The sequence below is a fragment of the Solea senegalensis genome, linkage group LG13 (genome assembly GCF_019176455.1).
Source record: "Solea senegalensis isolate Sse05_10M linkage group LG13, IFAPA_SoseM_1, whole genome shotgun sequence".
NCBI classification, from domain to species: Eukaryota; Metazoa; Chordata; class Actinopteri; order Pleuronectiformes; family Soleidae; genus Solea; species Solea senegalensis.
The window spans coordinates 22,465,388-22,477,603 of NC_058033.1; the positions used below are offsets into that span (position 1 = coordinate 22,465,388).

At 42.6% G+C, this 12,216-nt stretch overlaps 1 protein-coding gene across 4 annotated transcripts in view; it reads left to right on the forward strand.

Moving 5' to 3' along the window:
- The window catches only part of LOC122779670 (multidrug and toxin extrusion protein 1-like), a 38,109-nt gene that overhangs the window by 23,072 nt on the left and 2,821 nt on the right, over positions 1 to 12,216 (forward strand). For 2 of the 4 annotated variants that reach the window (XM_044042238.1, XM_044042240.1), the window contains 12 exons: positions 8,502 to 8,692; positions 9,142 to 9,243; positions 9,394 to 9,462; positions 9,567 to 9,715; positions 9,813 to 9,855; positions 9,969 to 10,013; positions 10,195 to 10,292; positions 10,953 to 11,050; positions 11,545 to 11,726; positions 11,802 to 11,910; positions 11,999 to 12,074; positions 12,204 to 12,216. The exon at positions 12,204 to 12,216 is cut by the window's right edge and continues 57 nt beyond it. In XM_044042238.1, the coding sequence (XP_043898173.1) occupies positions 8,502 to 8,692; positions 9,142 to 9,243; positions 9,394 to 9,462; positions 9,567 to 9,715; positions 9,813 to 9,855; positions 9,969 to 10,013; positions 10,195 to 10,292; positions 10,953 to 11,050; positions 11,545 to 11,726; positions 11,802 to 11,910; positions 11,999 to 12,074; positions 12,204 to 12,216 (1,175 nt within the window). Of the gene's footprint in view, positions 1 to 7,977; positions 8,403 to 8,501; positions 8,693 to 9,141; positions 9,244 to 9,393; positions 9,463 to 9,566; positions 9,716 to 9,812; positions 9,856 to 9,968; positions 10,014 to 10,194; positions 10,293 to 10,952; positions 11,051 to 11,544; positions 11,727 to 11,801; positions 11,911 to 11,998; positions 12,075 to 12,203 lie in introns of those variants that run through there. The other 2 variants (XM_044042241.1, XM_044042242.1) reach the window with 2 other exon arrangements.

Consider the following 12,216-nt stretch of genomic DNA (forward strand, 5'->3'; position numbering starts at 1 on the left):
CGATTAATTTAGTAATCGATTCATCGATTAATTGTTTCAGCTCTGTAAATTATAGGTGCAGACACAAAAATTCAGATTTGAGAGACAGACCATAAACTGGAGCATTTATTATGATTTAAGTGCATCACACACCTGTGAATTATTTTGTCATTTAAATTTTTATTATATTTGGGGTTTTTCATATGCATTGTTTCCCATTATTCCACAAGGAGCCTTTTATATTTACGTCGAGCGCCAGGTCCGCTCTCTGGAGACCATTTGTGTATTTACTATAGACAACAAACAATAACTGAGTGATTTTACACACTGTACCTTTAATTCCTTTGTCATTTCAAAGGTTTTAAATGTTGTTTAACCTTTAAAAAGAAAAAAGTGCTTTTTTTTGTTTGAAACTTGTGTCCATTACTTTAAATATCTGGCAGTTATTTGCAATTCACTGCATGTTAAAATGATGTATTAACAGTTTAAAATGAAGAAAAACTAAACAGGAAAAAAAATTAAATTTGAAAACACAAAAAAAAAACAGGCCAAAAAAATGCAAACTATGCACAGGCGTTTTTTCAACTCTCTCCTCTCTGGTGCCAAAGACCATGATTCTCAGGAGCTAAATTACCGTAATAACCACACGTAACTTCACAGCTTTCACAAACTTTTTCCAGTAACACAAACTGTCGCGTGATTGCAGTCATGCAAAATGTGCTCAGTGTTAAAAAGCTTTCGATCTTCACATTTGTCCTTCTGGTCAAAGTGGGATGGCATCAAAAATCCACCTCCATGTCACATATTTACTTCTGTCTAAACAAACGCTAATCTCTGTAATCTTTGTAATCTCTAGTCTCTGTGATCTCTGGATGCAGATGACAGAAAAGCAGAGGGCAAGAAATGAGAGAGACACAGAGAGACAGACAGATACAGAGAGACAGACAGATACAGAGATGCTGTAAATGGTTGTGATTGATTGAGGTTGTGGGGGGAGAAAATGAGGTGCAGGCACAAATTGATCCTCACCTTTTTTATGCTGCCTTTGTTTCGCCTCACGGCCGCTCACCATCATCATCATCATCATCGTCATCATCATTATTATTATTATTATTATTATTTCCCCCTCTCTCTCTCTCTCTCTCTCTCTCTCTTTCTTTGTCAGCAGCCTCTTTTTCCCGCCCCTCTCTGCCAATCAGATTGTAACATGACATTATGGCTCATTATACCTGGGCTGGATGATGGCTCTGCTGCTGCTGCTGCTGCTGCTGCTGCTGCTGCTGCTGCTGCTGCTGCTGCTGCTGCTGCTGCTGCTGCTGCTGCTGCTGCAGCACAGTGTTCCACACTAAACAGACAGATAGACACATTCTGCTTCTTTGTCTGCTGCATGTGTTGCATGTCGGGTTTTTTTGGTGGCGTGCAGACAGATGATATAATCTGGATGAAAAAGAGATAGCAGACGATTGTGAGAGGGGAAGAAGTGAAGCGGGGGAAAAGGGAGTGAGAGAAAAAAGGTGGAAGGAGAGTGGTGAGCGCTCCAGCAACAGAGAAACATTGTGGTCATCTGCAGTGCGATGAGTCACCTGTAGGCAACACACACACACACACACACACACACAGAGAGAGAGAGAGAGAGAGCGACGTTGCAATCACAGCCCACAGCTGTGTACTCACAATGCCATATTGTCACATAAACTGCATTCATTGTCAAAATCCACAAACACAATCTCCACCAGTTCAAGTCACAGTGGAAAAAAGACGAAAAGATGATTCAACCTTTGAGAGAGATTTTAAAAATCCTCATCAGCCGCATGATTAAGAGCAAATGTTAATGAAGGAGGGAGATTATAGCCATTAAACAGCAGCATTTAAACACAGGTTAAAAATAAAACGTGTCTATAAAAGAGTTGTCGTGGTTACTTTGACCAGTGGAAACGTTGATTTACTGCCATTATAAGGTTGTTTATTTGAGTGTCGCTGCAGCGAAGGATCCACATATTTGTGACACAACCCTCACACTCTCTGTGGCTGGAGTCAAACTGGAGAGTCCAATTAATGTCACTGCTCATGTTATTCATCTAAATGCAATATTATATGAGGCATGTTGAGTCAAATATGCTTTTTACCAACATGAAAAGCATCAGAAATCTTAAATATCCATTGTTTCCTACAACAAATCCTCATTATTTTCCTTTCCCTTTGCTCATAGAGGCGTTTGCCTGTGTTTTATTCTGTGTTTTTCTGTGTTTTATTCTGTGTGTTATTCTGTGTTTTATTCTGTTTTATTCTGTGTTTTATTCTGTTTTATTCTGTGTTTTATTCTGTTTTATTCTGTGTGTTATTCTGTGTTTTATTCTGTTTTATTCTGAGTTTTATTCTGTTTTATTCTGTGTTTTATTCTGTTTTATTCTGTGTTTTATTCTGTGTTTTATTCTGTGTTTTATTCTGTGTTTTATTCTGTTTTATTCTGTGTTTATTCTGAGTTTTATTCTGTTTTATTCTGTGTTTATTCTGTGTTTTATTCTGTGTGTTATTCTGTTTTATTCTGTGTTTATTCTGTTTTATTCTGTGTTTTATTCTGTGTGTTATTCTGTGTTTTATTCTGTGTTTTATTCTATGTGTTATTCTGTGTGTTATTCTGTTTTATTCTGTTTTATTCTGTGTTTTATTTGTTTTATTCTGTGTTTTATTCTGAGTTTTATTCTGTTTTATTCTGTTTTATTCTGTTTTAGTCTGTTTTATCCTGAGTTTTATTCTGTTTTATTCTGAGTTTTATTCTGTTTTATTCTGTTGTATCCTGAGTTTTATTCTGTGTTTTATTCCATGTTTTATTCCGTGTTTTATCCTGAGTTTTATTCTGTGTTTTATTCTGTTTTATTCTGTTTTATTCTGTGTTTTATTCTGTTTTATTCTGTTTTATTCCTGTTTTATCCTGAGTTTTATCCTCTGTTTTATTTTTATTCGTTTTATCCTGAGTTTTATTCTGTTTTATTCTGTGTTTTATTCTGTGTGTTTTATCCTGAGTTTTATTCTGTTTTATTCCGTGTTTTATTCCGTGTTTTATCCTGAGTTTTATTCTGTTTTATTCTGTGTTTTATTCTGCAGTGATTCATGTTTGATGTCACAACACACAGTAGTAGATGGGAAAATTTGCACATTCACCCCCAGATGTCATGTGGACGTCTGATTGGAGTCAGAGAGAGAAACTCTGTGTCAGTGCAGAGTAGTTTGACGTGGGAGTGATTGGAGATCACGTCTCGTCCTCCACAGACAAAAGTCAGACGTAAACACGTGGATTAGAGCTTTGGTTTAAAGATGTTTCTCCACGAGCTGCAGGTTTCTGCTTCTTTTCTGCTGTTTTTACTGATTATTCGTTAAAAGTCAAACGTGCTTTGAGTCATTTATTCATTCAGTCATTATCCCACAGCTCCAGCTGAGGTCAGAAAACCACTTGTTTCCACATCGTCTAAAACCTGGAACTGATTCAATAAGTTCATTCGTTCATTTTGACGACAAATCGTGAGCGACTGCACTTAAACGCCGTCGTTCAGACTCAAACATCCTTTTATTAACCAGCAGCTGTGCAGACAGAGACAAGTGAAATGCCACAGACAGAAAAAGGTCACAGTGGGAAAGAAAATTACATTTGATGTAAATCACATTAACTGCACAATTACAGTGAAGCCAATAAAGCACATGTACAGAAGCAAGTGAATCACTTCACCTGCTCCTCACATAAAAACTCACATCATATTTGAATGAGTTAAAGTTGTTATTTGTGCTTGTTGTGTGAAGTCACTGAGATTAAAGACTTTAGTTTAGAGCTGAAACGATGACTCCATCACTAAATGAATCCTCAACTGTTTTCATGATTAAAACATGATTTCTGGTCGTTTCAGCTTCTTAAATGTGAATATTTTCTTTGTTTGTTTGCTCCATAAAAAGGAGAAAGAAAATAAATCATTAAAACTGAATATTTTGGTTTGTGGACAAAAATTTGACATTTGAGACATTTAACGACGGATGAATCGATTATGAAAATACTTTAGTTCTAGAAGAAACCAAGGAGGAACATTGTAAACGTTTATTTTTGATCTAATATTGAACACGTTGTTTAAACACCAGCCTGACACACACACACACACACACACACACACACACACACACACACACATGCTGAATCCAACAGTGAGGATGAAACATGCTGCAGGAGCAGATCATCATTCATTCTCATTCTCTCTGCATTTAACTCTCACTCCCCTACCTTCCTCCTTCCTCCCTCCTCCTCCCAGCTTCATCTCTTTTCAAGCCTCATCACACCCCCACCACCACCACCACCACCATCTTTCTCCCCTCCCTAATTTCCTCTGTCCACTTTCATGTCCCTGAACAAGAACAACATTAATTCAGTCTATTTGTATTAGTGGAAGCTTTAGGTTCAGTCATGAGCGTGAAGAAGGAAGAAGATGCTCCACGTCTGCACACGCTGTGTCCTGTGTCCTCACCACTGTGTCCTCACTGCTGTGTCCTGTGTCCTCGCTGCTGTGTCTTGTGTCCTCACTGTGTCTCACTGCTGTGTCCTGTGTCCTGCTGCTGTGTCCTGTGTCCTCACTGCTGTGTCCTGTGTGTCCTCACCACTGTGTCCACTGTGTCTGCTGTGTCCTGTGTGCTGTGTCCTCACTGCTGTGTCCTCACACTGTGTCCTCATCACTGTGTCCTGTGTCCCGCTGCTGTGTTCTGTGTCCTCACTGCTGTGTCCTGTGTCCTGCTGCTGTGTCCCGTCCTCATCACTGTGTCCTATCCTGTGTCCTCACTGCTCTGTCCTGTGTCCTCATCACTGTGTCCTGTGTCCTCACTGCTGTGTCCTGTGTCCTCGCTGTTGTGTTCTGTGTCCTCACCACTGTGTCCTCACTGCTGTGTCCTGTGTCCTCATCACTGTGCTGTGTCCTCGCTGCTGTGTCCTGTGTCCTCACTCTCTGGTCTCTCCTGTCTCTCAATCTCTTTATGTCTGTGTCTCACGTCTCTCACATGTTTCATTTTGGTTTATTTTTATTTTACAGACATTAAAGCAACTTTTTGTTTTCAGACTTTTTTTTTACAATGTTGCCATGGCAACAGCATCAATGGGCAACCTGTGGATTGTTGATTTTGCAGCCACTTGAGTTTGGAAAGTTTATGTTGTTAGTGTTTCAATGAGAAACGAGTGGAAATGTTCGTTTATAGTCACAGATTATTTGACCTTGTGACCTTTGTTGTACACTATTGAGTTGAGTGATAATTCCACGTATTTGCATAATCTCTGTTCAAATACAACGTGGAGCACTTTGACAAACACTGTATTTATCATTCTCTTGAGCAGCAGAAGCACAACAAGACACTGTGACACTGTTCAGACTGTTTCCACATTTCCTTTCATGTTCAGATTAAGAGTGACCTTAAGCTTTTTTCACATGTGAACACAGAACATGTGCAGACAGTAGATGAAAGAATCTGGGTCAAACGGGTTCACGAGCCACTGGTGAAATGTCTAAGAGTGAAATATCTAAAGTGACGTTTGCAGTCCACGTCTTTAACACTGAGCTGTTTGTTGTTGATAAATATTTAGTCTCACAAAATGAAAAGATTGAAACAGTGTGAGAAGCGATTGTGCTCAAGGTCGACCAGCGATGAGCTCGTCTCCTCTGAATCAATGAAGCACAGAATCAGTTCCATGCATGAACTTCAACCACACATAACAGGAGCCTATAACCCCACACATTCATCCATTCATCCATTCATTCAAAATAACAACACACACACACTGAATGGGAGGTGTCTCACACGATGTCCTGCATGAAGTCCCTGATGAAAGCGTGTCATCTGGGACCAAACAGCATCTGTTGCATTGTTGTGGAGCTTGGATGAGTCATGGAGAAGAATCAGGCGAGGTGGCGTTTTTTAAATGAAGAGCGGAGCTGTAACCTGTGACATTTAATTTAACGTCATCAATCCTGTGAACCTGAGAAGCCGGACATGTCATGTGTCTGAAGCTCAGGCTTCATCTCCACATCTGGCTCCAACACAACAGTGTTTGTGAACGTTCCTCTGAAACACTAAAGTCAAACTGTTGAAAATTCAGATGAAGGCCCTGACATGGTGGAGATGATCCAACACCTCACATCCCCACAATAATCCTCCTCAGTGGGGTTCAGTGTTCTCTGAACCCCACGGATGTGATTTCCTTTATTTTCTCATAAAAGCTAAATGACAGAATGACACGACTATGAAGGCGTTCTTTTCGTTTTCTGACGCTAGCCTAAGACAGTCTTGTGTTCATCATGCAGATGTAAATGTGTGGCGTGTGCGATGACAGACTCTCAGCGTAATCCATTCTCCTCTCACTCCCCCTTTTTTCCTCTCTGTTTCCACCTCTGTCTCTCTTTGTGTCTCACCCTGACCACACACACGCACACACACTGTGGACGTGAGATAGCCAGCTCTGTGTGTCCAGTGCAGAGTGTCATGTGTGATAATCTCTGACGCGTGCGTCACGTGCCGGCGGTTTTAGGGTTCCACGAGAAGCTGCTTATTATTGTTATTATGGTTTTTAGACGTCGTCATTATCAGTTGGAGCAGATGCGACGCGTCTCTCTGCGTCATTGTTCCCTCTAAAAACCCCTAAAGCTGTCATCACCCAAGCTTCCCACAACGTAACCGGCGAAGAAGGGAAGAGAGGACACGTTGAAAATCACTCTGTCACTCTTTCAGCCCTCCCTCATCCATCCTCTCATCCTCTTTTTTCTCGCCTGTCTATCAAATGTGCACTTCTTTTGTCTGGTCCACTCTTTCTTGTTCCATGGCACTCTATCTTTCCTGTGTGACATGCTCTGCCCTCTCCTGCTCCCTCTGGCCGGCATTATCTAAACCTCCCATCTCCTCATCTTTCTCTCAATTCCCCACTCTCATAGTAAAGGGAAAAATTCACACAGATAAAAGCACAGTGAAAATACCCTCACCCCTCCCAAAACCTGCTTCCACACACACACACTCCCCCACCCCCAGCTCCATCATCATCATCGTCATCATCATCACCACTACCTTCTAGTCTCTCCAAACACTTACCCCCATGCACCCCACCCTAATCCTAATCACACCACAGCCACCGTCATCAGCCTTATCTCACGCCACCAAATCTGCTGTGACTCAAAACAATTTCCTCTCATTTGCGATTTTGCTGCCCCCGCCGCCTTCTACACCTCCATCAACTCACCTACCCCCTCCAGTAAACCCTCTCCACCTCCTCAATACCCCATCACTGCCCATCCAACGAGAACCCCACCCAAACACACACACACACACACACACACACGCAGACTGACGGCTGGTCGGCGTGTGTGAGCGGTGACTTGCCACTGTCATCCAGTGGAGCCCGAGAAGAACTGCAGTGTGACGTCACGGCGACGCCAGCTCCTCTGGTTGGTGGAACATATTTACGTGTGTGTGTGTGTGTGGTGGGGCCTCACTGCATCACTGAACCTGCAGAATGAATGACAGCCTACACTCGGTGGTGTGGTGTCACCTCCTTCCTCTGCTCATTTCTCGCTCTCTTGTTTCTCTTCTTCTCTCGTCCTTTTGACCCTGGAGTCAATAAAAGCAGAGAATGAACGAGCGTACGTTCGCTCGGCTCTGACTCGTCGCTGAGGAACAAACAAACTTTAGTGAAGAGCAAAACAGCACCACTCGCTGGGAGCTTCACGCAGCACAGTGACGCCGAGGCAGGAGAACGGCACGTGTTTGCCTCAGTGAGGGCAAATATGAGGCTTTATTTGATATTGATATTTGGATTTTAGGGTGTGTCCCAATCACAGGAAAGTGCAGCAGTCACATGATTGTAAAGGTTTCACAGCCTCCGCTCACAGAAACATTAACAGAGAGCGGTGTTACATCAAATATCAATGTTCAGCTGTAACTGTGTGAACTATCCCTTCAACCTTCAGCTATTTTATGATGATTTTATGTTCTGTTGTTTGACTGAGCCTCTGCTGTATCCTCCTGTGAGGCCTCGTCTCCCACCTCACACCAAACATCTGCCCTTGTGTTCAGACAAGTTTCAAGTCTTACATGTTGAATGTGAAGCGTTTGTTAGACTGTGATCCAGTCGGATCTTCACCTTTGAAACATTTGAACCCTGTAACACGAGTGTAACCTGTTCACCGCGTGCAGCTGCAGACACAGGGTTGTGTTCTTCTCACTGTGGATAAAAACAACATTCGTTCTTCTGACTTGTGGGGAGGGAGAGAAGCAAATGAGCGGGGCAGAAAAATCCTCTCTGTTTTGGCAGCGTTTAGAGTGGACAGGTTATCAGCGGGTTTGACTTGTAGCGATATATATCTGCTCATCCTCACAGACGGTGAACAAAGCCCTGGTTATTCATTATTACCCAGGTAATTGGTTATTGATTAGTGCCAGTGTTTCTGTCTCTGTCTGACAGGACGTGTACTGTACCGACATCATTCAGCTGTTTTCTCTCTTTTCTGCCAAAGCTCATTTCACAATGGAAGATTTAACCAGTGCATGTGCGGGAGTCAGTGGACGGTCCAGAGCAGACGAGTCCCCCTCTCCTGCTGCCGGGCACGGCGGCGTTGACTCATGCTGCGGATCCTGCATCACACGCTGGATACCAGTGGACTACAAGAATGAAACCATTCACTTCCTTAAACTGGCCGGACCTGTGGTGAGATGGAAACACTGTCACTCATCTGCTCTGACTAACTCCACTGCTGCTTCATTACAACAATAATTATTACATGAAGAATTTATTCACATGTTGTCGTGTTATGTAGCAATAATAATAATAATAATGATGATGATAACAATAATAATAATAATAATAAAGATGATAACAATAATAAATGCCTTCAATACTTTGTGATCTGTAGACTTTATTACAAATGAAATGACAAGAACATTCATTAAATCAAAAGTTCCTCACCAGTCAAATCTAACTAATCTGTGTGTGAGTTTGTTTATAAATAAATAATCGTCTTCAAACACACTAACAGCAGCAGTAACAGCAGCAGAACCAAAGACATAAAGACATAAACGTGTATATTATTAGAGAATGAAGTTTCATGTGTTGTTGCTCACTTGTGTTTGTTTCACTGATTTAATGCATTTGTAAAGATCATCTCACAGTTGATGAGTTTCCTGATCGGCTTCGTCAGCATGGTGTTCTGTGGTCACCTGGGCAAAACTGAGCTGGCCGGTGTGGCTTTAGCGATCGCGGTGGGTGAGCTCCAGTTTCTGCTGTTATTGGCATGTTGTTGCTCTTCAGGATCACTCACTCACTCACTCACTTCTTTTACTTAAGACAGTTATTGATTTCCATATCTGTGTGTTTATTGTTATCAAATGTGGATTATTGTTTTAACTCAGGTGATAAACGTCACGGGCATTTCCATTGGCAGTGGCTTGGCATCTGCGTGTGACACGCTCATATCTCAGGTACTTGGTCAGGGGTCACCCTCAGCTGTTTGATGCAGCTGCTTCTCATCTGTTTGTTTTACCCTCTGTTCTTTAACGGTGCCCCCCTGACCCCTCTCTGGCAGACGTACGGCAGTGGTAACCTGAAGCGTGTCGGGGTGATTCTGCAGCGCGGCGTGTTGATCCTGCTCTTGGCCTGTTTCCCCTGCTGGGCCGTCCTCATTAACACTCAGCCAATTTTACTGGCTGTGAGGCAGAGCGCAGATGTCGCCAGGTGAAGCACAGACACACAATAACACCAACAAGCATCCGACGCCGCGTTTCTCATCAGTTATTTATAATTTCCCCCTTTTTCCTGCTCTGCCGTTAAGAATCTCGCAGCTGTACGTGAAGATCTTTATGCCGGCTCTGCCTGTGAGTTCAGCTTCCTCCGAGCATTTACTGAGTGTTGTTGTGTATTGAATGGCTGTTGTGTTGCATTATTGATCTAATTAAGCTCATTCACTGCCTTGTGTCGGTGTCTGCAGGCTGCCTTCATGTACCAGCTGCAGGGGAGGTATCTGCAGAATCAGGTGCACTTAATGTCTCTGTACTGTCACGGAATGACTGAAACTTTGTGGGTAACAAGGCGTTGTGTGTGCGTGTGTGTGCGTGTGTGTGTGTGTGTGTGTGTGTGTGTGTGCGCGTGTGAGAGGATCATGTACTGTGAGACAGGAACAAACAGCAGGTGCACTGTTTTGCTCTGGATTACAGGGCATCATGTGGCCACAGGTGATAACCGGAGCCATGGGGAATATTTTAAATGCAATAATAAACCACGTCTTCCTCGGTCTTCTAGACATGGGGGTTGCGTGAGTATGGACCCAGAGGTGGAAGTAATCAGTGTCACACCGAGCAAAGATGGAGGCGTTTAAAGGTGTAATATGCAACACTCTGCCTCACAATACATCAGGAATATTATCTTCTACTCGGACTAAGTGCTGAGTACTATCTAGTACTATGTTGAGGTGATTCACTGTGCTTTTGAAGAAGAGCTCAGGAAGATGTTCATCCTGAGACTTCCATTAAAACTGATTTCTTTTTGCAACATTTGGTGTATTCTTCCACCGTGAAAGACATGGTCTCCTCCTCCTCCTCTGCGTGTTTGTTAAAAACCTCCCGACAGTTGCATTCGAGTACCGCCAACGCCTGGATATAAATATCCTGAATTCAAATGAGGTCATTTGAGGTGACGAGGTGTTTATGAGACACTCCTCCATCATGATCATTATCCGTTACCTTTTAAATGCTCATTATATCCTGTATGATGATGATGATGAGTGTGTTGTGATGACCAGCTCAGTATTTGGATTCAGAACAAGCTTCATTTACTTCCAGAAAAAGGTATTTTTCTAAAAACCAGTTGCATATTGGCCCTTTAAAGCTGCTGTAGATTATCTGAGAGTGAGTGAGTGAGTGAGTGAGTGAGTGAGTGGTTAACCTTGATCTTCTCCCTTGTATTTGGTCTGTAGTGGATCTGCAGCTGCTAACGCCATCTCCCAGTATTCTCTGGCCGTGTTCTTGTTTGTGTATATCTGCGTCAGAGGTCTGCACAAAACCACATGGGATGGTGAGTTTACAGCATTGAATTTCTGTAGAAATAACTTTCTTTTATTTCATCGTTGTTTTTTTTTCAATGATTTCTTTAAGACATTTTTGTGGGAAAAACACTGGAGAACAGTGTGTGTTTAGTTTGATTGCATGATCGATAAAAGTGAGCCTCATATCCAATCTTCAGTATTGATTTGATTTTCTCTGATTGTTTCAGAGCCGTGTTGATTCAAGTGATGTTAACAGAGCTATGTTTTTACTGTGTGGAGCTGGACTCCTGCTCATGGAGATTCTGCACATCTGTCGATACAGAACCAACATCATCTCTGTGTTAACTGTAATGAACGACAGGAACTTTCCTGGAACATTAGTGAGATTAACAGATGTGTAAAATCAAGCTTTTCCCATCATTAACTTTGACAGAGAGAAAATGTTTGTCTATCACTGGAAGGGAAGTAAAAATGTTTCTTTAATGATATAAATCTGAATTTTCCATCTCTTGTGTGGTGACAGGTTGGTCCCGAGACTGTCTGCAGGAGTGGGGATCGTTCCTGCAGCTGGCCGTCCCGAGCATGTTGATGTTCTGTCTGGAGTGGTGGTTGTACGAGATCGCAGGTTTCCTCGCAGGCGTGGTCAGTGAGGTGGAGTTAGGGGCTCAGTCTGTCGTGTATCAGCTGGCTGCTGTCGTTTACATGGTGACTTCCACTCAACCGGCCATTTCATTTTCACCTCGAAGAGCGTCGGTGATCTGAGTTTGTTTGTTTCCACAGTTTCCGATGGGCTTCTCTGTCGCCGCCAGCGTCCGCGTGGGAAACGCTCTCGGTGCTGGGAACACAGAGCGAGCCAAACTGGCCAGCAGGGTCTCCGTCGCTGGTGCATGTATGAATCTCCTCTGTAGTTTGACAGTGAAGCTGCTGTATCACCATGAAGTTCTCTGTTGGACTCTTTTGTCTTTTCTGACGTGCAGGTGTCGTCTCGTGTGTCATTGGAATGTGTCTCGGTTTGTCCAAGGATGTCATCGGTTATATTTTCACCACAGAGAAGTACGTGCAGACTGCAGACAAGTTTCTCATTAACCGGGAAAGTTAGTTTGTTCTGTGTCTGCGTCACATTCACACATTCATTCACATTAACCTTTTACTCGAGTGTCTTTGTTGGGATTTTACCTGCAGAGACATTATTCAG